Below are 24,584 nucleotides of genomic sequence, written 5' to 3' on the forward strand. Positions count from 1 at the left end.
TCCCAGAAAAGTGTGCGTGGGACTGCAGCCCTGCTCGGAAACTGGCTCCACTGGAGTGAGCGGGACAGGCTGAAGGCTCGCCTGTGGCGGTGGGGCAGTTCCCTTTCCGCGCCCGCCACTCCCGCCCCACTGCGGGGGCACAGCAGCGCCTGGAAGAGGGAGGAAGGGCGCGCGCCGACTCCAGCGGGACTCCTGCCTGCGCGCAGAGGCCGTTTCGCCGCCAGGTGGCGCCGCAGCCGCCTCCTTCCCTCTCCGGAGGCTTCCCGGCTGCTGCTGGCGACACTATCCTGAGCGAGGCCGCCTCAGAAGGCGGCGGAGAGCGGTCGCGGCGCGGCGCGTCCTCCCTTCTCGCCCTCACGGCCGCCGACATGCCGAGCGAGGAGGGGCGGCGAGGCTGCCTCAGGGCGTCCGCAGGCGCCTGCCTCGTCCTGCTCCTGTGGAGCTGCTCCCCGGGTGAGTAGGGCCGGCCGGGCGCGCGGGGAACCGCTCCTTGCCTCAGGCGGGGGGAAGCGGTCGGGGAGCCGCGGCGGCGGCGGCGACGCGCCCGCCCGCGAGGGGAAGCGGATGCGGGGGAGCGTGCCCCTCCTGGAAGTTTTTTGGACGGGCAGGCGAGGAAGGGAAGCCGCCTCTCCACAGCCGCCCTCCGCCTCCCCCCAAACTCTGGGCTGGTCTGAGTTCGTGAGGGGAGAAAGTCGCCGGCACTGGAGCCCAGTCCTGGGCATGTCTACTCAGAAGTAGTCCCATGCTGTTCCCAGGAAAGTGGACAGGGCTGCAGCCTCTGAGCTCCCTCCTATGCATGTCTGCTCAGAAGTAAGCCCCATTATAGTCAGTGCGGCTTGCTCCCAGGAAAGTGTGCATAAGATTTTTCTCTGTAAACCGCTTTGTGAACTTTTAGTTGAAAAGCGGTATATAAATTCTATTAATAATAATAATAACCCTATGCGTGTCTACTCAGAAGTAAGTCCCATTGTGTTTAATGGGGCTTTTTCCCAGGAAAATGTGGATAGGATTGCAGCCTGAAGCCGGTGAGGCAGCCTCCCCACTGGAGTCCTTCAGAAAGCACCACTGCCATGTGAGGCACCCACAACCCACGCATGCTTTTTGAAGGACTCCAGTGGGGAGGCTCTGTCTCCCTACCCACTGCACTTCCCTGCTGTGGAGGCAGGACCCGCTTCACCAGCTGTGGGTGTCTGATGGACCCCACCCTGTGAGTCCAATCCTGTGCATGTCTGCTCAGATGCAAGTCTCATTATAGTCAATGAGCAGCAGGGTGACCAGATGTCATAACCGCCAAAGAGGACTAGGCACCACAACATAAAGAAAAATGTAGGATGTGACAAAATAAAAGCTAAAAACACATGTATATTGACAATTTTTGGGATTAATCGAAACATTATATTACTTATTATTGAATTTTAAACTATATTACATATAATTTATTAATTGGAAGATGGCTATGCACTGCCCATTCAGGAAAAAGGAGGATATTTAAATTCTCTTCCAGAACACTAGGCTAAAAAGAAGGTCATCTAGTCACCCTGAGCAAGTCCCATTATAGTAAATGGGCAAGATCATAACCACCAAAGAGGACAAGGCACCCCAAAATGCAGGACATTCAAGAAAAATGTAGGACATGACAAAATAAAAACTAAAAACATTTGTGTATTGATTTAATGGGGTTAATTGAAACACTATATTATTAGATTTAAAACTGTATTACATATAATTAAATTACCAATTACAAGAAGGTTATGTGCTGCCTGCAGGGGCTGCTCACAGGGAAAAGGAGGACATTTAAGTTTTTTTCCAGGACATGAAGCTAAAAGAAGAGGATGTGACATGGGAAAAGAGGGAATCTGGTTACTCTGTAAATGGGACTTACTCCCAAGTAAGCGGGGATAGAATTGCAGCCTTTCTTTGTTTTGCCTTACAGAAGGGGTCTGGGTGGGTGACCACTCCTGCAGGCAACACAGGACATAAGACCACCCTTTTCTGCTCCACAAACAGCTATTCTGGGTTCCTATGTTGCACTTGCACTGCAATTCTAATATATGCAGTACCCAGGAGTAAGCTTCATTGAACTTAATGGAGCTCACTTCTGAGTAAACATGCACAGGCTTGTGCTGCCATCTTCCTAAGGATGCAATCCTAGCCATACTTATGTGGAAGTATGCTCCATTGACTATAATGGAACTTACTTCTGAGTATAGAAATGAGCTCTTAACTCCTCTCAGAAGCAGCGCTGGGCTCCAAATGGAAGATGGTGGCTAGGGGTTGGGGGGAGAAGGACTCTTTTTCATCCTGAACATGGTGATCTGCTGTTTAGAGGGATGTGCTGTTTGTGTGTGGCAACCTAGTGATTACAGGGCTGTGTGTACTTAGCTTTTTTTTTTTTTTTTTAAAGAGGTGGTCAATCTGTGTTACATGATCTTGAATATGTACCTGGACAGAAGAGCCCAAGAAAAAGTGACTCAAAGCCATGTTGGAGCTGCTTTTCTGTGATTAGCTTTCAGATTGGCCTTTTCATATGTTAAACTGCTCCTCCCGAACATTTATTTAAAATATTTATGTTCCAGTTTTCCTATTCCAGTGGGGAGCTTTTAGTAACTAACTTTTTAATTAGTCATTGTATGCTTATATCTTGCCAGTCTAAGGAGCTCAAGGCAGCATATCTATATTTCCCTTTCCATCACAACCTTGTTAAGTATATTAGACTGAGAGAATACAACTGTTCCAGGGTCCCATCACCCTGTGAATTTAGTGACTGAGTGGGGAATTTGAATTCGCATCTTCATTGTTCTGGTCTGTTGTGTGGAAGGGAAAGGACCTGCCACTGCTGTGCTTCCTATTCTATAGGCATTGATGCACAAAAGAGCAGCCTAAATATTTAAATTACCAGGCATTTTGGTGGTACCAATTGCTTGTGTCTTTCCCACAGAATTGGTAACTTCCAGGTGGCATGCAGGGACTATGCTTCTTTCCCCTGACTATGGTCACAGAAACACCAAGGGTCCTTTTTATGTGGAGAAGGAGAATTATATATTTAACACCATTTTGAATGTTTTTGCACTCTTTAATTAATAATTAACAGTATTAATACTGTTAATAATTTAATTCCCCACACTTTTTTTTTGTTTTGTTTTAAGAGTGTGAGTCCCTTGGGGATGGGAGTACTACTAATAGGTATGGAAAAAAGGCTGTAAACTTTCTTGGTCTCCTCCCAATGGAGAAGGAAAAAAGCAGGATATAAATAATTTAAAAATATACCAATTTCGTGGATTAGCCTCCCTATACAGTCAAGCCCCATCATCTTAAATTGTTTAAACCATTAGTTTTTGACAGGTGGATCAGTATTGCTTCAGCTTATTTTAAGCTGGGTTGCATCAAGAGTTTTATACATATGATTCAAGAATAAGAAGTAGACCTTATAGTGCGTGTTTGGACTAGTGGTGGATCCTACTGGGTCTGAAAAGATGAAGGCTACTGATTTACATGTTAACTGCTGCATAGCAGCTACTTATAGGGGAAAACTAAATGGGTTGGGGTAATGCTTAAAGCAGTGGTTCCCAATCCAGGGATGACGATCCAAATGAGGGTTCCTGAGGGTCATGCAGGAAGCAACATTCCCTGAAAGCTGAGTTGCCTCGCAGCTGGAATTGAAGTCCTGTGCAACTTCCCTCTCGGCACTCCAGCGCTCAGCAATGATCATCGCCGAACACTTCAGAACGTTTTTATTATGATAAATATATACCAAATGGGTTGCCAGACAGAGAAAAAAATTGTATTTAGGATTGCGATCAAAAAAATTTGGGAAACACTGGTTTAAAGCTTTCAAGAGTGTCATCTTAAATCCCTGCTGCTGAAAGTGATTAAAGGATCTGAGTTGTCAGAATTGGAGTTCTCTGATTTGAGCATATGTTAGCTTGCCTATCTATTTCATGTAATGAAGCACTTTTAAAAAAATAAAATAATACTTTGGATTTTGTTTTTGAAAGCATGGGATGTTTAGTTCTCATTAAAATGCTTTCCCCCCTGAAATTAGTTATGATGCCCAATGTTCCTTAGATCACAATATCATAATCACTATGTTGCCCCAGATAGGATGGTCATTAAGGCCTTTGATGGGAATGGGATATATTGTTCTACATCTTCTGCATAATTACATTCAAACCTGTCAAGATCTTTCTCTAGGCCAGGGGTGTGGCCACAAACTTTGTGGCAGGAGGGCCACTTCATCTCTCTGACTCTGTGTTGGAATAAATTTGAATAAATTTACATAAATGAATATATTACAGATGGAACTTATATGAATGAGTGAAGGTCTTGCAATAGCTCAAGGCCTATAAAACCTTTCCTTCACTGCTGCTGCTACATCACAGACGTGAAACATAAGAACAGCCCTACTGGATCAGGCCATAGGCCCATCTAGTCCAGCTTCCTGTATCTCACAGCAGCCCACCAAATGCCCCAGGGAGCACACCAGATAACAAGAGACCTCATCCTGGTACCCTCCCTTGCATCAGGCATTCTGACATAGCCCATTTCTAAAATCAGGAGGTTGCACAAACACATCATGACTTGTAACCTATAATGTATTTTTTTCTCCAGAAACTTCTCCAATCCCCTTTTAAAGGCATCCAGGCCAGACGCCATCACCACATCCTATAGCAAGGAGTTCCACAGACCAACCACACGCTGAGTAAAGAAATATTTTCTTTTGTCTGTCCTAACTCTCCCAACACTCAATTTTAGTGGATGTCCTCTGGTTCTGGTGTTATGTGAAAGTGTAAAGAGCATCTCTCTATCCACTTTGTCCATCCCCTGTATAAATTTGTATGTCTCAGTCATGTCCCCCCTCAGGCGTCTCTTTTCTAGGCTGAGGAGGCCCAAACGCTGTAACCTTTCCTCATAAGGAAGGTGCCGCAGCCCAGTAATAATCTTAGTCGATCTCTTTTGCACCTTTTCCATTTCCACTATGTCTTTTTTGAGATGCAGCGACCAGAACTGGACACAATACTCCAGGTGTGGCCTTACCATAGATTTGTACAACGGTATTATAATATTAGCTGTTTTGTTCTTAATACCCTTCCTAATGATCCCAAGCATAGAATTGGCCTTCTTCACTGCCGCCGCACATTGGGTCGACACTTTCATCGACCTGTCCACCCCCCCCCCAAGATCTCTCTCCTGATCTGTCACAGACAGCTCAGAACCCATCAGCCTATATGTGAAGTTTTGATTTTTTGCCCCAGTGTACATGACCTTACACTTACTGACATTGAAGCGCATCTGCCACTTTGCTGCCCATTCTGCCAGTCTGGAGAGATCCTTCTGGAGCTCCTCACAATCACTTCTGGTCTTCACCACTCTGAAAAGTTTGGTGTCGTCTGCAAACTTAGCCACCTCACTGCTCAACCCTGTCTCCAGGTCATTTATGAAGAGGTTGAAAAGCACCGGTCCCAGGACAGATCCTTGGGGCACACCGCTTTTCACTTCTCTCCATTGTGAAAATTGCCCATTGACACCCACTCTCTGCTTCCTGGCCTCCAACCAGTTCTTAATCCATGAGAGGACCTGTCCTCTAATTCCCTGACTGTGGAGTTTTTTCAGTAGCCTTTGGTGAGGGACCATGTCGAACGCCTTCTGAAAGTCCAGATATATAATGTCTATGGGTTCTCCCGCATCCACATGCCTGTTGACCTTTTCAAAGAATTCTATAAGGTTTGTGAGGCAAGACTTACCCTTACAGAAGCCATGCTGATTCTCCCTCAGCAAGGCCTGTTCATCTATGTGTTTTGAGATCCTATCTTTGATGAGGCATTCCACCATCTTACCCGGTATAGATGTTAGGCTGACCGGCCTATAGTTTCCCGGGTCCCCCCTCTTTCCCTTTTTAAAGATCGGTGTGACATTTGCTATCCTCCAATCTTCTGGCACCCTGGCCATTTTGAGGGACAAGTTGCATATTTTAGTCAAGAGATCAGCAACTTCATTCTTCAATTCCTTAATAACTCTTGGGTGGATGCCATCAGGGCCCGGTGACTTATTGATCTTTAATATCAATGAGGTCTGAAACATTTTCTCTTTCAACCTCTATCTGACTTAATTCCTTGGTCAGGAGGGGCCGTTCGGGCAGCGGTATCTGCCCAAGGTCTTCTGCCGTGAAGACAGATAGATGCAAAGAACTCATTTAATTTCTCTGCCATTTCTAAGTCTCCTTTTATCTCCCCTTTCCTTCCTCACCATCCAGAGGGCCAACCGCTTCTCTGGCGGGTTTCCTGCTTCTAACATATTTGAAGAAGCTTTTATTATTCCCCTTAATGTTGCTGGCCATGCGTTCCTCATAGTCTCGCTTGGCCTCCCGTATCACCTTCTTACATTTATTTTGCCACATTTTGCTTACATTTCTTTTGCCACATTTTGCTTACATTTATGTTCCTTTTTATTCTCCTCATTAGGGCAAGACTTCCATTTACGGAAGCAAGCTTCCTTGCCCTTTGCAGCCTCTCTAACCTGGCTCGTTAGCCATGCAGGCACCCTCCTGGATTTAGTAGAGCCCTTCTTTCTTTGTGGTATACACCTCTGCTGGGCCTCTATTACTGTTGTTTTAAGCAGCCTCCATGCACTCTGGAGAGATTGGACTCTTTTTACCTTCCCTTTCAGCCTCCTTCTAACCAGCTTCCTCATTTGAGGGAAGTCCGCTTGTCGGAAGTCAAGGGTTTTTGTGAGAGATTTGCCCGGTATTCTTCCCCCGATGTGCATGTCGAAACGGATCGCAGCCTGATCACTGTTCCCCAATGGCTCCGTAACATTGATATCTCTAACCAGGTCCTGAGTGCCATACAATATTAAATCCAGAGTCACCTGTCCTCTGGTGGGCTCCATGACTAGCTGCTCTAAGGCACAGTCATTTAGCATGTCAAGGAATCCGGTCTCCTTTTCATGACCAGAACACAAATTGAGAAGACCACAAATTGACCAGTGAATATGAGGATAATTGAAACAGCAAGCAGTGGAGGAGCCCTCGTCCCACAGCTCACGCAAGATGTTGAACAGTTGGCTGAGAGCAGTTGCATCAGGCCACAGCGGGCTCCAGCAAGTCTCCGGAGGGCCAGAGGCTCATTGGAGACTGGAGGCTTCCTGAGGGCCGGATTGGGAGTCCTCAAGGGCTGCAAGTGGCCCCAGGGCCGGGGTTTGGGCACCCCTACTCTAGGCTATCTGGCAGCATATTTAATTCAGAAGTCTCAGTGCAAGTGTCCTTTGTGCACTCTTATAAGTTCATTGGTTGCTCTAGTAAGTTCATTGTAAGCCTTGGGAAAAATGGAGCTAGGTTGAGCATGTGCTATCTCTGACCCATTAGTTGTTTAGAATCATTGAGCACAAAGACCCAGCAGCTTGCTTGTGCAAATAGCAGTCTTGCATCTGTTTCAGGGTCACACCTTGTTCAGGATTGTAAAGTGAAAAGACACAGAAATTCCATGTGCTATTAATTCTAAATGTCATGTGATTATCATGACAGAATGTATAATTTTCTGCAGCTTAATTCCTTCAACTCTGTATCAACACTAGTAAATCTTGTTGGCTAGGTCACAGGCAACTAGTTATGCATAGCATCAATCAAAAGAGTTGATAAAAGAACTTCTCTTTTAAAAAATAGTTTGCTGTATTACTACTCTGGCTGACTTTGAATCAAAGATTCTGAACTTTAGTAATAGCACCATAGAAGAAGTAATTCATGACCAGATATCTAGTAACAAGTATGTGACAGAGCCATCCCTCGGGTAGGGCAACTGGGGCGGCCACACACTTTCATGACCAATCAGTGTCCATAATGGGGCATTCCTGCACTGGCTGAGTTGCCCCAGGCCTGCAGCTTGGGATGGCTCTAACAGAGGTCTCTAAACTTTTTGGTCCAAGGGCCACATCAAATACCTGCAACGGTGTCAAGGGCCGGAAAAAAATTAAATATAAAATTTAAATACATTAGAGATGGAACTTGATGAATGACTGAAATGAATGAATGAATGGGCTCAAATGTCCAGGATTTCTCCAAGCACCAACGCAACCCAAGAAATAAAGCACACACACTTAAATGGACCCCCATTCCACCACCCCACAAGCACAACTCTGGTTGTGTTTGGTCAGCTGGGCCAGAGGCTCTCAAGGTATCAGAGGCTGGCCGCAGGGTGGATATAGGGTCTTCGTGGGTCGCATCTGGTCCCCAGGCCAGGGTTTGGAGACTCCTGCTCTAGTAGATTAAAAAAGTAATTAATATTTGACCGATTGATCGAATTGGGCCTTCATTAAATGATAAATACCATAAGAAGAGCCCTGCAGGATTGGAACAAAGGTCCATCTAGTCCAGCTTCCTGCATTTCACAGTGGCCACCAGATGCCTCAGAGAGTACACAAGACAAGAAGATACCTGCATCCTGGTGCCACTTCCTCGCACCTGGCATTCTGAGGTAGCCTACTTCTAAAACCAGGAGGTTGTGTATAACCATCCTATTTCCCATGTTTGTTCACGTAATAGTCAAGTTGCCAGTTATAAGAAACAGAAAGGAAATGAAAAATCTGGAAGAAACGTGTTGTCATTCCAATTAGCCTGATTCTTTGTAGGGAGCAAAAGTTTTTGCAAATGAAGATGTTCTTTATGGTCAGCATGTTCAATTTTTGCCATATTGTGCCTGCTCAGGTTGAGAGAAGCTTCCCTGCATTTGAAGAGTTTATGCATATCCCTATATCCAGACAATCCAGAAGAAGGAGCAGGGCATGCAAAGTTTTTTTTTTTTTTAAAAGTTTAAAAATAAAAATGTGGTTGCTACTATTAGGCCACTAGTTCTGACAATCAACACCAAGGTGTGGAAGGGCTGAAGATAAGACTTTCTCCATTGTAATGCCACAGTTATGGAATGTCCTTGCCAGAAATGATCATCAGGTGTCTCATCCTGGTGCATTTTTAAGGTGTTAAAGCTGAGCTTGTTACAACTTGTGAACTTTCAGGACAAGGACCTGTCTTTTCACTCTATATAAAGTGCCATATGTGTAGATGGTGCCACTATTGTAATAAATAATGAATATAAAACAATGCACTTTGCCAAATTGCATTCATACAGCAGGAAAAGGCTCCAAGAAGTGCAAAGTTTTCCCACAGCAGCCATGCTTTTGGATTGGATCAGCCATGCTGGTTCAGTTGTTCAGTTGTACCCCATGCTGCTGGTTCAGTTGTACCCCAGTTGTATTTTGGAGTAGCTCTGATAAGGATGAGCAGTCCCCTTATAGCTTTTAGGTGTCCATTGCATTGAATCAGTGTATGTAATACTAAAAAAAAAAAATTCTGGTGCATTGTAAATAATGGTAGGCGGTTAGGAACCCTGCTCTCTGCTCACAGGGAAGAGCTTTCCCCACAATTCTCATGCTTGCCTTGAAAGGTTTGCTCACAGTTTAAAGCCTTTCATCTATGGCTGTTGTTCTTACAGTGTCAGATGTGTTCCAAGGAAGGATAGGATTATAAAAACAAACAAAAAAGCAAAATAATACAAGTCCTCCCTGAGATTTCCATAGCTTCCTTTTAATTAACACAAGGACCTTGCTGATATATGTGCTTCCCTGTTTATGTTGTTGTGACTTGTGTTGGTAACCAGTGTCACAATGCTTTTTGCATCCTTGAGAATCTTTCCTTTGGAACAGTTTAAACAGTGCCACATGTCCATGTGACCCTGTTCTGTCATCCTTTCATTGGCCTGCCTCTGGAAAAGGAGCATGTATGAAACAATGCCACCTAAAAAAAAGTTGTGTTTGTCTATTTTAATCATGCTACATTTGAAGCACAGTATAACACACTTTGTTTTAAAAGGCCCCGGGCAACTCCAGTGAATTGAAGACTTTAATGCAGACATCATCGATCAGTTGTTGGAGTTTGACAGCATTGATAGTTCTTTCTGGATTCATTTGCCTCTTGCCTCTTAACTTATAGAGAGGAAATTGTGAGTGGTACAATTTGAATAAGGATAATTCAGTTGAGTGACTTGTTCAAGCAAAAGGGGTTTCTGGGCAAGGACTGCAAGGAGCCCTTGCAACACAATGCTGCATATTTCACGGTGACACCTTTTTTTTTAAGTATGGGATATGATGGAGAGGAAGAATGTGTTGTGCGTGATGTTATTGCAATGTGTTTTTTATCACTCCAATATAGTACTTTCCCTTTTGGTGTACTGTGATATATTGCTTTTCAGTATGCAACCCAGTATATAGTTGGTGAGAATGAATGTTTTTCCTTTAATATAGACAGGTACTGCACAGTGCGTAAAAGGGCAGGAATGAGCCACACCAACCAATCTAGCTGGTCTGGTGTCATACCTTAAGCTGTTTTGTATCTGAACAGAAAACTCAAGAAAAAATGATTTTATGGGCATCAGTAGTTCAAGAATACTACAATTGGAAAATATGCTAGAGAATGGTTTAAGTAAGGACACAGTGCAGCTGTGTTATTAAAGCAAAACAGGTTTCAAAGTACTGTAGTCAGTATTTGAATGAGAATGTTATGGAGATCTCTACTAAGGAACTTTGAGATTCATGATAAGTGCAAATAAATCCTATCTTTACAGTGTCTTAAAACAAGCATTTAATAGAAAGCTGAAATAAAATGGTGTGACAGTGTTTCTAAAGGCAATATTTAAAACAGGTTCCCTCTATTATTGTAGGATCAGACTTCATAATAGCCTTCTGCTGATATTTACAAGATGACACTTAAAAATGGCTTTTTCTTATTGAACATTGAAAAGGGGTTTTCATTTTCCTTTTCACCTCACAGTGGCATTTCCCATACCAATTGTTGCATTGAAAATAGCTTAAACATAAAAATGGAAAAAACTCTTCTGGAATTGTGTGAGCGTGAAGTGTTATCAGGCAGTGGGTGAAAATTGGCAAGGCTGATCTCGTCTTTTGATTCTTATTGCTATTTCTGTTATCTGGGGAAACAGACATCATATGAACAAAATGGAGAGAGGTTAAAATGCAGCACAACTTTAAGAATTCTCTTTTACCTTCACCTTAATTTTCTGTGTTGGTAGAATGATTGCTGATACTTTGCTAATTAAAGTGAGAATATCTCACTGAGCACACACATTTACTTGTTGTGTCCTGTGTTAGATCAAACCAACTAGACTTGTCAGGAAACTGATAAAATCTACATTATTTCTACCATAAAAATCTAAAGCAGGGATGTAAGAAACCCCTTTTCATTGTTTATCAAGTCTGCTTCCCAAGCATGTACAGTATTCAGATTCAAGGCCTCCTACGTTAGTCACAGTTATAACACTGTCCAGGATCAAACCTTGAAAGACCTCCAAGGAAAATTGAAGGACAAACCATTGAAGGTACCACTTCAGTATACTCTTACACCGGATTGGTGAACAGAGAGTGTAATCAATAGTTTTATGCTGGTGAATGTTATTCAGGAAAGCTGCTATATCTGAGGCTATAGACCTCCCCTGCCCCCACCATTGTATTTTCAAGAGTGTGATAAAATCTAGAAGGCAGCTTATAGATTTCTACTTATTTTTTCTTTCCTGGCAGAGTGCAGGTCCTCTGCATGCAAGTTGTTAAGTTTAAAGACCAATAGTAATCTCATATCTTATTATGGCAAAACATAATAATTGTGAATTTAACCCCATTTCAAATATTTAGCTATTTCAGTTTCACAGATATGGAAGTAAACATGTGTATATACTGGGCTTGAAGTTTCAGTATAAATCATTAAATTATGATTTGAAGATATTTTTACTGTTACTTAGGTAATACCCCCCTGTGTTGCTCTGCATTATACAGTTAGAAAGATTCTCCACTACAGTGAATAATTTAGGAAGTAGGGCTAGGAGAGGAAAGGAATGGGGTAAGCCATGAGGTGTTTTGAATAATAATAAATAAATAGTGTGAGACCATCTGATTTCCTGCTTGACCATTGCCCAGTGAGGTTTTATAGGATCTGCTGGGTGGGTGGGGGGAGGGGTCTGGCTGAATAGGTGGGAAGTGTGGTTAATATGTCAGTCAAGGATAGGAGTGCTGTCAGTGGCATTGAAAAGGGCAGTGGTGCCCCCCCTTCTGAAGAAGCCCTCCCTAATTCCCAATGTACTGGATAATTTCTGACCAGTTTCAAACCTCCCCTTCCTGGGCAAGGTGGTTGAGCAGGTGGTGTCATCTCAGTTCCAGAAGATCCTTGATGAAACACATTATCTGGATTCCTTTTAGTTGGGCATCAGAACAGAGACAGCTCTGGTCACACTGGTGGATGATGTTCTCTGGAACCTAGATGGAGAGTGCATTCCTGGTGGTCCTGCTGGACCTCTTAGCAACTTTTGACACCATTGAACACATAACCTTCTGAGGTTGCTGGCCGAGTTGGGGCTTGGAAGTGCTGTTTTGCAGTGGTTTTGCTCCTTCGCCGACAGGTCCCAGAAGCTGGAGGGGGGTGCCATTTCAGCACCCTGGCCATTGGTATGTGGGGTGCTGCCGGGGCCTATCATCTCCCATGATTTTTAATATCTCCTGAAAGCCACTGGGAAGGGTCATCTGGGAATTAGGAGTGGGGGATATCACTATGCTGATAATCCCTAGCTCTATCCTTTCCATCTAATACGGGGAGAGGGGATATCAAAGTCTTGCAGCGTTACCTGGAGGCAGTTGAGAACTTAGTGGGAGTTAACAAACTGAAATGAAATCCAGACAAAACCGAGACGATTCTTGATCCAGAAATTCATAATGCAGATGCTGATCTATCAACCTGTTCTGAATGGGATAGCACTCCCTTTGCACGAAAAGGTGTGCAGGTTGGGAGCCCTCCTGGATCCACAGCAGCTCTTGGATCCCAGGTGGTGGCTGGCTGATGTGCCAGCTGTGGCTGTCCGTGAGTTGGTCAGACTTGACCGCAGTGGTCTGTTCCTTGGTGGCATCTCGTTTAGATTACTATAGTGTACTCTGTATGAGAGTGCCCTGTAAGATGGTCCCTCCAGAAACTGTAATTAGTGCAGAATGCAGTGGCCATGTGGCTACTGGGGTTTGTTGGTTTGATTCTATCAGACCACTGCTCCAGCTGCTGCCAGTTCATTTTGAACTTAATTCAAGGTGCTAGTTGTGTCCTTGAAAGCATTTTATGGGTTAGACCCAGGGTACTCAAGAGACCCCCTCCTCCTGTATATGTCAGTTGAGATCTTCAGAAAGGGGACTTCTGTGTGTGCCACCCCAATTAGAAATCAATGGGGCGGTGGCAGGCAGTAGAGCCTTTTATGTGTCAATGCTACAGTTGTGGGACTCCCTCCCGTGCAACTGCCCCCTTCCTTGAAGTGTTCCAAAGGGAACTAAAAACGCTTTCACTTCAGTTGGCATTTATGTTGTACATGGGTAGGTTTACTATGATGGTGTGTTATTGTTTTTACCCCTGCTTATTGGTGTGTTATTGTTTTTACCCCTGCTTATTACCACTTTTTATTAATGTCATCTTTTATGAGCACCACTTTCTGCTGCTTTTATTGTCTTTTATTACTCTTACTACTTATTGTCACCTTTTGCTATTTTATTGCTGTTCTATTGTATTTCTGCTTTTGATGGTTTTATTGTTTACTGTTCTAGTATGCGTTGGAGGCTGTTAATGTTTTTTTATTTTATTATGAAGATGATGTATTTTGTTAGCTGCCTTGGGCACTCTCTGCATGAGGAAAGGCAAGGTATAAATATGGTAAATAAAATAGTTGGACTCGTGACTCTAACCACTGGAGTCGCAAGTATGAGAATTGCTCAGAATTTATAGTAAGAGGCATGAGGGACAGAAAGGTTATATCAAACAAGGGGAAGGAGTTTTGCATCTTCTTGGCAATACAAAACTCTCTCTCTCTCTCTCTCTCTCTCTCTCTCTCTCTCTCTCTCTCTCTCTCTCTCTCAAACATTTATAAATAATTCCTTATAGAATTTCTTCTGTATTGTTGGAGTTATAAAACAGTTGGCCTCTTAGTCAGGCTTGCCATGTAATCCTTGGTTTGTTTCAGGGTTCACATGCATTAATATTTTATAAACTGTAGACACTGTGCTGTATATTTAAAAGTTATGATGAGTCAGGCAGCAATTTTTTTATTGAAGCAGTATATTTTATTTCACATTTTCTTACGTGGCCTCTCACTTGCATATGAAATACAAGATCTGTGAATAGCACCTTACATATAAATTCTACAAAGGAATATGTTATTTTCTAGTTAAATAGAAGATTTCTCATTTGGGTGTTGACCTCGAAATTCCAATTCTAAAAATAGAGAATTGGACTGCAGTGTGCATATGAAATGCATTTATATTGTGAAGTGCAATTTGCTACTAGTAGCTCAGTTCCAAGATATATTTACCACAAAGTAAGTCCCATTTATTTTAATGGGGCTTTTCTAGTAAGTGTATTTAAGAGTGAAGCCCTAGAATAATAATCTTCTCCTTCTCATGAACAGTATTTATATACTGCTTTTCAACAAAAGTTCACAAAGTTGTATTTCAAGGAATGACATAGTTGATGGATTTAAAATACAGTGGTACCTCGCATAATGAATGCCCCGCGCAGCGAAAAACTCGCAGAACGAAAGCGTTTTGCGAAGTTTGGTAACTCGCACAACGAATTTTTATGACCCGTGCTTCGCAAGACGAATTTTTTGTTTGTTTGTTTTGTTTTGACTTAAGGGGGGGATCTTCATGCCAGTTTATGATCCCGTTCACCCTAGTAAGGGGAGTATCTTCATGACAGTTTATGATCCCGTTCACCCTAGTAAGGGGCAGATCTTCATGTCAGTTTATGATCCCCTTCACCCTAGTAAGGGGCGGATCTTCATGTCAGTTTATGATCCCCTTCACCCTAGTAAGGGGCAGATCTTCATGTCACTTTATGATCCCGTTCACCCTAGTAAGGGGCGGATCTTCATGTCAGTTTATGATCCCCTTCACCCTAGTAAGTCAGTTTATGATCCCCTTCACCCTAGTAAGGGGTGGATCTTCATGTCAGTTTATGATCCACTTAGCATCCCCCCCATTGCTCATTCACCCTCTCACTGCCCCATTTCCTTCACGTTTCCCCCCATGATCATGGCAAAAGCAAGCAATTGAGTGCAGCTGCTCTGTCCTCCCCAGCTTAGAGCACAGTCCTGTGCGTGTCTCCTCAGAAGTAAGTCCCATTGTGCTTCCTTGTTTTCCTCCCCATGATCACGGCAAAAGCAAGCAATTGAGTGCAGCTGCTCTGTCCTCCCCAGCTTAGAGCACAATCCTGTGCGTGTCTCCTCAGAAGTAAGTCCCATTGTGCTTACTCCCAGGAAAGTGTGCACAGGATTACAGCCTTCAAGCTCCCCACTCAGCACCCCCCGTTTTTGAAATCCTCTGTACAGTATGTATGCCTTTAAAGAGCACTTAATAAACACTTTGTAAACCAAATTTGACTTTGTTCTGACTTTTCTTGCCCATAGGAATGCATTAATTAAATTTCAATGCATTCCTATGGGAAAACGCGCTTCGCAAAACAAAAAACTCGCATAATGAAAGGACTCGCGGAACGGATGAACGGGATCATAAACTGGCATGAAGATCCCCCCTTAAGTCAAACCAAAACAAAACAAAACAAAAATTCGTCTTGAGAAGCACAGGTCATAAAAATTCGTTGTGCGAGTTACCAAACTTCGCAAAACGCTTTCGTTCTGTGAGTTTTTCGCTGCGCGGGGCATTCGTTATGCGAGGTACCACTGTATAGTGTTTCCTATATTAACATGATAAAAATGTAAGTGAATTCAAAACTTAAAAGGTTTTGCTTGTGTTTGAAAAGTGTCCTGTGCTTTCTTGACCCATAAGGGAGATATTCAATGGCACAAAGTTTAAAAACAACATAAAATCCCTGAAAATGCAGGGGAAACAAACAAACCCACTAATACCAAAGCAGTTCAAAACTAGCAGGTAGAAACTTCAAACCAGCACCACAATGAAGAACGAAAGGCCAACTGAAACAAGAAGGTTTTCAACTGGCACCAAAACTGAATTTGTGTGGTTCATTCTCCACAAGGCAGTTTATTCCTAGGCTCACAGTCCAGTTGTATGAGTTATTTGCAATAGTGGAAGGAATATTCAGCTATCACAAAATACCTAGCGATGGCCTGCGTAGCGCACTGTTGCTGGATTATTTTGAACCACTGCCACAAAATGGCAGCAACATCAGAAACCCACTGCTGTGGACCCTGGGTGGAATATGTGTGGGGAAGAGGGGCAGGGAGAGTTTGTGGGAAGGAAGGGGATGGATATCAGCAGGAGTGACTTGCATGAGGGTTCTGTCCTGAAAACCATGCCTCAGAACACTCCTGGCTATATTTGGACTTAACCAGCAAAATGGCTGGTATGGGTCTGAGGAGACCCATAGGTAGCCTGTAGGCTTATGCAGAGGTAAGTTTAAAAAAATGTTTTTTACTTCAGGTTTGCCTTCAGGTCACTGCCCACCACCATAGCTTGTAGTGTGTTCCTTTTTGTCGCGACTGCAAGCTGTACCTTGGTGGGAACAGGAGTGGGCTGTTACTTGTCAAAGTTAGCAATCCATAAACTCTTATTAGACCAGCAGTCTGTCCCATGCATACAATCTTATTCTTGTCTTCAGCTGTTGAAGATAGTATAAATATTGATAACTCCTTCCCCTCAATTCATGTAACTGTATTGCCTGCCATTCACCACACTCTTCTTGTGGATGCTATCATTCAAGATTGCATTCAATACTTGGAAAAATAGCAGAAGTTCACTGAATGAAGGACAGAAGCAGAGCTGGTCATCTGTTTGTAATCTTAGGTCACCCAAGGGCTGGAAGGTTCATAAGCTGGAAGGGGATTTCCACTTGTCTGAGCTCTTTCCCTCAACCTGGAAATTACTTGATTGGGTGATACCACAGCATTCGTGTACCCAGTGTCAGACACTGTATAGGTTGACTTCAGTATATTAAGGAAAAGAAAACGGAAATACTAAAGAGTAATACCCCTCCCCCATGAACCAGAATCTATGTTTCTTGAAAATTGAGAGGCACAGTGACCTAGGTAGTAGCTTAGCAACTTGGGTGGCCGCATCCTCTGAGTAGTTGGTCAGCCAACTTGAAATGTACTTGATAGCACAACCTATGGTTGTAAATCCAAACTTTCAAACTGCTGCAGGACCATTGGTTGCTTTGTGAGTCATCCCAGTGTGCAAATGAAGTCCTTCTAAGGCTGTCTTACATGCAGTAAAGTGGCATCTTCCTCCAGGTGGCTACTGCTTCCTCCAGAGGCTACAGAGCAAGAAACACAGGAGTGCTGTTGCCTGTTTGAGGATTTCCAAAGACACCTGACTGACTGCTGATGAGGCCCAAAGGTTACCTGTACAGACATTTTGTCCTACCCTGTAGGATGTGTTCCAAGGTCCATATAAGACTTGCCCCCCAACACTTTCTACTGCCAGATCCTCGCTTGTTCAGCACTGCACCAATCTGGCCTTCCTGGGTAAGCGAGAGACCCACCAGTTAGAAGAATGAAGCTCATTACTGTCCACCCTATTGGCTTTCTGTCCTGTCCATCATACTTTTCCTGCCTTTCCCCCCATTTTCCAACCACAGCAAATCAAGCAGGTTTGGCACCCTGAGTGCACCCATTGCAGTGCTAGAAACTTGGGTTTGTGCTGTGTAAGGATTAGCAATGTAATCAAGCAAACTGTAAACTGTTGCAGTGCTTTCTTTGTTATTTTTGGAAAAAATATTTATATACTATATGGGGTCTTTGTGCATGCAGCTTAGAAAGTGTCTGTGTGCCACTAGTGGCGTGTGTGCTGTAGGTTGGCCACCCCTGGTTTAGAAGAAGCAGTCGTGGAGTAAGGAGGTGGTGGCAGCAGTGGTAAGGGCACAATCCTGATCCAATTTTGCTTCAGGAATGAGCTGTTGGAACAGAATCACAGTGATCCCCTTTTACCTCTTTCAGCTCTGCTGCTCTGATTATTTTCTCAAAGCAGTGGCACTGGAGGAAGAGGTGGGTTGCCATCTCCCTGAATCTCTTCTTGCTTGCTTTCATTTCATTACCAAGGCATGCAGAAATCTGCTCCTGTGCATTCCTGACCTAATTACCATATCTGCAAAATTTAGCAAAAGTCTTTTGAAAAAGAAGCTTAAGATCAAGCTGAAATGGAGTTCGAAGACTGTCCCCTGAAACAGCTGTGATCTCTGATTGTGTCCCATGGACTGCTGTTTGCAAAAGCTTCTGCTGAAATTTGTTTAGTCTTTAAGGTGCTACAAGATTCTTTGTTATTTTTACATGACTAACCTATAAGTTCCTTACCAAATGATCATGAATAAACTTAGCCGTCATGTGTTACAGTGTGGTATGATTCTGAATACCAGGTGCTTGGGACATAAAAGTGGAGGAGGGCTGTTAGTTCCAGAAAGTCTGCATGTAGACATCTGGCTGGCTGCTGTTGGAAATGGGGTACATGATAAGATGTTTCATCCAGCAGGTATCTTCCAGTGCGGCATTCCTAGATCCTTGAATGGACAAACCCTTTTCAACCAGCTATTTTGCATATCTCTGATGGTGCCGAAGATAGAAGTCTAAACCAAGCCATATTTCTGATGGTGGATGTTGCACAATGTGATTGAATTCTGGCTAGATGACAGACTCATTTTCAGAGTATCTGACATAGTATTAACTAGTTATTTTTACCTGTACAGTCGGACCTTGGTCCGCGGGTGTGTGTGTGTGTGTGTGTGTTCATTTCCACACTTAAAGTGCTTGAAACACACACACACACGTACGCACGCACACCCCAAAATCAAGGCTCCTACCATATTGCAACCAAACTGTGCCATGTGACAGCCTATAGAACAGTTTTTATCATTGGAAACTCACTTCTGGGTCACACAGAGGTTCCTTTCTTCTACTAGGCTCTCAGTGGTAAAAACTAGGAGACCCAATTATGTGTTTTTTTGGTGTGTTTTTCAAGCGCTTTAAATGTAAACCCTGATATCCACTAGCATCCAAGGTGAGTCAAATCCATGGGTGCTGGACCTGTGGGTCCGCTGTAGTCATCTAAATTTATCTATGACAATTTGGTTTTCATTATCATTTCTACACATTCATGGTAGTCGTGCTGCTGTTTGTGATTTGCAGCCAGGAAGAATAGCAGCCCTCTCCAAGTTTAACAAGACCTCATATTTGGCACTGTTGCAAGAAAACTTGAAGCATGAACACCTCAGCCTAGATTTGAAGGAGGTCTTCTCTTATAACAGCAAGCTTTAACCTAAAGATAAAAAGAAATTCAGGTCTCCCATGTGTTAGCACATTGTTCAATAAAGTGAAGTGCTGGAGTAGCCAGATGCTATTTTTATGGGATTTGTTTTGACTTGAAGCCAAAATAAATTGGCTCCACATCAAAGAATGATTTTTTGTTCAGAGATGCATGAGAGTAAAATCATCGAGAGTACAGTAAATGATATGACTCCTGAAACAGAATTGTCTCATGGTTGAATAAGACTGTTGAATGAGTAGAATGCCTGTAAAAGATACCGTTATCTAAACTGCTTTTTAAAATTCTATTTAGAAATAGATTTGTCAAATTTGAAAATATCTTATTGAGAACAGGTTGGATAACTTTTTTTTCCTCCTGATCTCCAGCTTTGACTTTAAATATTGCTGCTGAAGATGCGAGGGACCCGACCAAGCTGCTACCACAGGTACTAAATTCTGTATTCCACCTTCAGGAAACTGCTAGCATCTCTGGAGCACAGCTTGTCCATAAAATCTGAACAAGCCATGTTGCCTGGTGATCTTGTTGCAGTTGCTGTCCCTGGTGGGTTGCATTCCATGTATTTGATTTGTGAGCTCCTATATACTCCTGTTATATGCATTCATTGTCGTACAGGTAAACTCTTGTTTAGGGCTTGTTTGTACATGGATCTATTCCTCCCTGCTCTGATAATGGTAGAAAAGGATTATCATTTGAGAAGGCTGATTATGTGGTCAGTTTCCATGTCAATGTTGCTCTCAGGAGTTTGGAAGTCCCACATCACCAATTCCTTCTATGTTAACTCCTCCTTCTCAATACTACTGGAGCAGTGTGTAGTGGATCTGTGGGAAGACAGCAGACATATATCTCCTATTACATAAGAATGGGCCCTTAATCTGCTTAATTCTTGCAAGCTCTCATGCTGTGTGTCAGATCCCAGTGTTATAGCCTAATGAGTGTTTTTCCATTTCTTTTCAATATAGTACATCAGTATATTTTTATGTTAAAGGCACCCAAGACCCATCCCACTGGTGCTCATTTTTATTTTATTTATAAAGCTATTAATCCCCTTTCCAACAGAAAGATACTTAAGATGAAATACAGACCTATTTAAAAATCATCATGTGGAAACATTAAACTACTGTAGATAATTCCAAGAATGAAATAACCTGATAACCTGATAACAGAATCTGACAAAAGCCATTGAGAAGAAAAAAAAGTTTTAAATGTGCCAGCAGAAGTTAAATAATGACCCAAGGCCAGCCACCCAGTAGGAGGAAGTTCCACAGTGTGTAGACAAGGCCTGCTCTGCATCTTCTTTGGTCTAATCACAGTAAATGATAAAATGTGGAGCAAAGCTTCTCCCAGTGATGTTAATGAGCGTGGAGGTACATATGGGAGGAGGTGTTCCCAAAGGGTGCTGACACCATTCAATGTTTAATGGTAAGAACTAAGATCTTGAATAGGATCCAGAAGTTAATAGCCAAAATAAAGTGTGTTAGTACTGATGTGACAGAGCCTTACCTTCATACTCTGACCAGCCACATATCGCTATTTAGCTGGTGCAAAGCCAAGAAACCCAGTGTAATGCCAGACTGGCCAGGAGAGAGGTTAGGATATGGCAGAGGCCTGCTCTGCCAATTCTGCCCTCTCCCATGCCCAATCCTCCCCCATTCTGCCCTCTCCCCACCCAAAACACCCCTCCTGCCTCCAAATTGCCCTCCTGCCACCCTTTCACACCCCCAATGCCACCTGGTGCACACTTAGCTGTACTGGCCAGTGCAGGGTTAGGATGCAACCTGGCCAAGCCAGCATGGGCCTCTGTGCTGGCCTAACCAGCTCCCAAGTAAGTGCAAACCTTTCTTAATTTGCAACACTTGGAGCTGGCTCAGGGAGGCCTGCATCAGCTTGGGGTGGGGTTAGGATTGGGCTGCCCATCGTTTGTTGCAGTGCTGAGATGATTACACAGCTTAGGATGGAAGAACATGATGGAAGAGTTCTGCCTTAATTTTGGGGGGTTTCTTCTTTTAAACTCTGATGCAATTCTTGCTGGAATTGCTTGTCTTCTGGGACTGGCTCCTCTGTACATTTCACTTGATCTTTGTCTAGAGCAGGGGTGTCAAACCGATTTCATACAGAGGGCCGAAGTTAGCATTCAGGGCTCCTGCTGAGAGCCGGAAGTGATGTCATTAAGCAGAAAGTGACATCATTAAGCAGCTAATGGCCAGAAATCAGACCTTGTTCTCATATAGAAACTCATTAATTGCAAATAACAGAAGAGAAAATACGCAAATCTTGATCTTATTTCAAGATTTGGGAATGCCCAATTTTCATGTTGGTTGCCATTTCAGTGGTAACACCTCGGCAACTGAGAGCCTGAGAGCCGGATAAAAAGCTTCCGGGGGCCGCATGTGGCCCCCTGGCCTCATGTTTGACACCCCTGGTCTAGAGGACTGGAAAAGTCAGTGTTGGTTTGATTCTTTGTGGGGAGGTGGAGCCTGTCAGGCCTTTGCTGCTTCCCTTTTCACACAACCTTGAGTTTTGATAAACTTATTGACCACAATTGTCTAGCTTCTTCCACAAACATCTGCCAAGCCCTTTCCTTTTGTAGAAGGGTTCTTAACAATTATTGTTTGTATTAGGTTAGATTTTCATCAGTGTTTGATACTGTCTCTGATCAACCAGCTGGGTTTTCACACCCTTTTGTTAACCAATTCTCATGTTACAGAATGAGCAGCCTTTCAAATAAGAGAATCAGGAGGGGGAGAGAAATAAGAAGAATTTGTCACTCACATCTGTTGGCATCTGCGTTGTGTCAAATCTGCCGGTGCCAAACCCACGGATTACAAGGGCTGGCTGTATATGTGTCACAGTAAGGTATCATGACAACCCCAAAGTCCCTCCTTATTAATGGGTTGGCATTAATGGGACATTATTAATGGGTTGGCAAAAGTCTCTTAGGGCCCAGTCCTATCCAATGTTTCAGTGCTGATGCAGTCATGCCAATGAGGCATACTCTGCATCCAGCAAGGGGGGGGCAGCATGAAGGCCCCCTCAAGTTCATTCCCTTACCTGAAAACTGCTTTATGGCTGCTTTGGTGCTGGAATATTGGATAGCATTGGGTGCTTAGAAAAGTTGCCAGGCTTGAAAGTAGCAGTTTTAAATGGAGTCTGTAGGGTGCTTTTCAAAAAGGCGGCAGTCTGGCTCAGACATTGCAGCAAGCTTACCAATCATAATTGGTAAAGGCAGCCACCTGCTCTATCTGAAAATAAAGTAGCAGAGCAAGCTGAGTCTTCTAGGTGGAGTGTAACCTTGTCTAGAATAGGAAGTACTCCTGTTTCTTCCAACACCATCATTGTCATGCCATTTATCTAGCAATGAGTTATGCGCTGTGCACAATAGAAAAATGAACCAAAGGGTTTGCAGTCTACATTCAGCAGAGAATACTGAATGAGAAGCAAGGAGCTGACAAAGTGTAGAAGGGTTTGACATATTCAATAGGGGAGAACCAGTTTCAGATCTAGGGCATGGCACTGCTGAAGATACAGAGACCAGAAGAGGAAAATAATAATGGTTAGCATTTATATAGTACATTCCAAGCATTCAGAATGTTCCATATGCATCTTGGGAACGAATAAAAAGTATACGTGTGCAGCTGACAAGAGGTGATAATGGGAGTTGGGGGAGAGGATGAACAAAGGAGAAAATGTGGTAAAGGATTGAGCTGGAGAGATAGTTAAAATAAAGAACTTCATGAATTGTTACAAAGAGTGACCAGAATCCAGCATACAGACTAAAGATCAGACTAAATGTGCCAGTTGTACTGGCTAACTGTTGAATAACAGTGCTCTCCAAACATGCCTCCAACTGGAAACACTTTTGGGGGGGGGGTTTAAAAATAGTCAGTGGGGAGTAGGAATTCCATTTGGTACCAGGCCATGCAGGGAGCACACTCTTCCTCCCCAGTGTATTTTGAAAAGCTGAAAATCACCCTCTTATTGAGTTGGAAAGGACCTTTAAATCTTGGTATTTTTGAATAATACCATCATGTTACATATCATTTGATAATTTTATGCAGGATGCAATGAAACAAACCATGTTTCATCAAACATGGCTGTCAAAAGCTATGGCCAAAAAATCAGCAAGAGTGGGGCAATGGTGCATTACTACACTCGCCGCCCAGAGCATTGCCCTGCCCACTGCATGAGAGGAGGTCCATCATTGGGGTGACATGCTAGCCTCTTGTACTGGGTGATGCAAACCCTAGTGACGCCATGATCCTGAGCTACGATAAGTCCATGATATGGGATGGGGAAAGGGAAGGAGTGTGGGTGAGGGGGAGAAAGTGAAAGGAAAAGGCAGTGTGGTTATCTGCATTGGCTATCATCTGCAGGAGAGATGCTGAGCAGGATTTGACCCACAGGCCATGGTTTGGGATATTTTCAGACTTTCTTAGGGCAAGGGTTTGGACTAGTTGCTTCATTGGGCCTTTCCAATCGTATAACTGGAATTGAAGCAACACTTCATCCTTTGCTTTTCAGTATGGTTACTTAGGGCCCAATCCTATCCAGCTTTCCTGTGCCAATGCAGCCATGCCAATGGGACATACTCTTCAGTCTGTGGTGGGGGAACAGTCATGGAGGCCTCTTTAAGGTAAGGGAATGTTTGTTCCCTTACCTTGGGACTGCATTGCAGCTGCATCAGTGCTGGAAAGTTGGATAGAATTGGGCCCTAAGTCACTGCAACCTATTGGCAATCCCAGCAAGCACACACTGTTTCAATTTGAATAGCAACTGAGGTATTTTTAGAATTTGGTTTCCTGGGTGATGGTACTATGAACTATTTGCTTTTAAGCCAAAGTTTAAATTCTGACACAAATGTACATACCATGGAATTACTGGATTTTTTTTCTTTTCTGAAGTAACCTCTGCATATTTATTGCTATGTAATTTAGATTTTAGGCTTTTCCTAAGATTAATACAGTTAATATCTTAAAAGTATTTGGCAATGGTCATATATGAATGTGGCACTTCTTCAGCAGAGTCTATCATTTAGAATCTAATTCTTGATCTTTTTGTGGCTTTGGGGGGATTTTATCCAAATTGATTTGTAGTAAGTGATATTTACTACTAAATATACTACTACTACTACTAAATACTATTAAAATATTTTTTCAAAAAACACTCTAATAAGCAACTATCTCTACTTAAATTTTTAACAGCAGCTCTTTTAAAAAGTTAAAGTTAGTTTTGCATTACATAAGCGTCATTCAAGCTGAAAGATAGTGTAAACGAGTGAC

At 43.1% G+C, this 24,584-nt stretch overlaps 1 protein-coding gene across 1 annotated transcript in view; it reads left to right on the top strand.

Annotated features, from left to right (window-relative positions):
* Positions 1 to 288: 288 nt before the first annotated feature.
* B3GLCT (beta 3-glucosyltransferase) overlaps positions 289 to 24,584 on the top strand; it is a 98,732-nt gene continuing 74,436 nt past the window's right edge. The window contains exons 1-2 of the mRNA XM_066620275.1: positions 289 to 453; positions 19,674 to 19,732. Of these exons, the coding sequence (XP_066476372.1) occupies positions 369 to 453; positions 19,674 to 19,732 (144 nt within the window). The 5' untranslated portion in view covers positions 289 to 368. The remainder of the gene's footprint in view (positions 454 to 19,673; positions 19,733 to 24,584) is intronic.

The sequence above is a fragment of the Tiliqua scincoides genome, chromosome 3 (genome assembly GCF_035046505.1).
Source record: "Tiliqua scincoides isolate rTilSci1 chromosome 3, rTilSci1.hap2, whole genome shotgun sequence".
NCBI classification, from domain to species: domain Eukaryota; kingdom Metazoa; phylum Chordata; class Lepidosauria; order Squamata; family Scincidae; genus Tiliqua; species Tiliqua scincoides.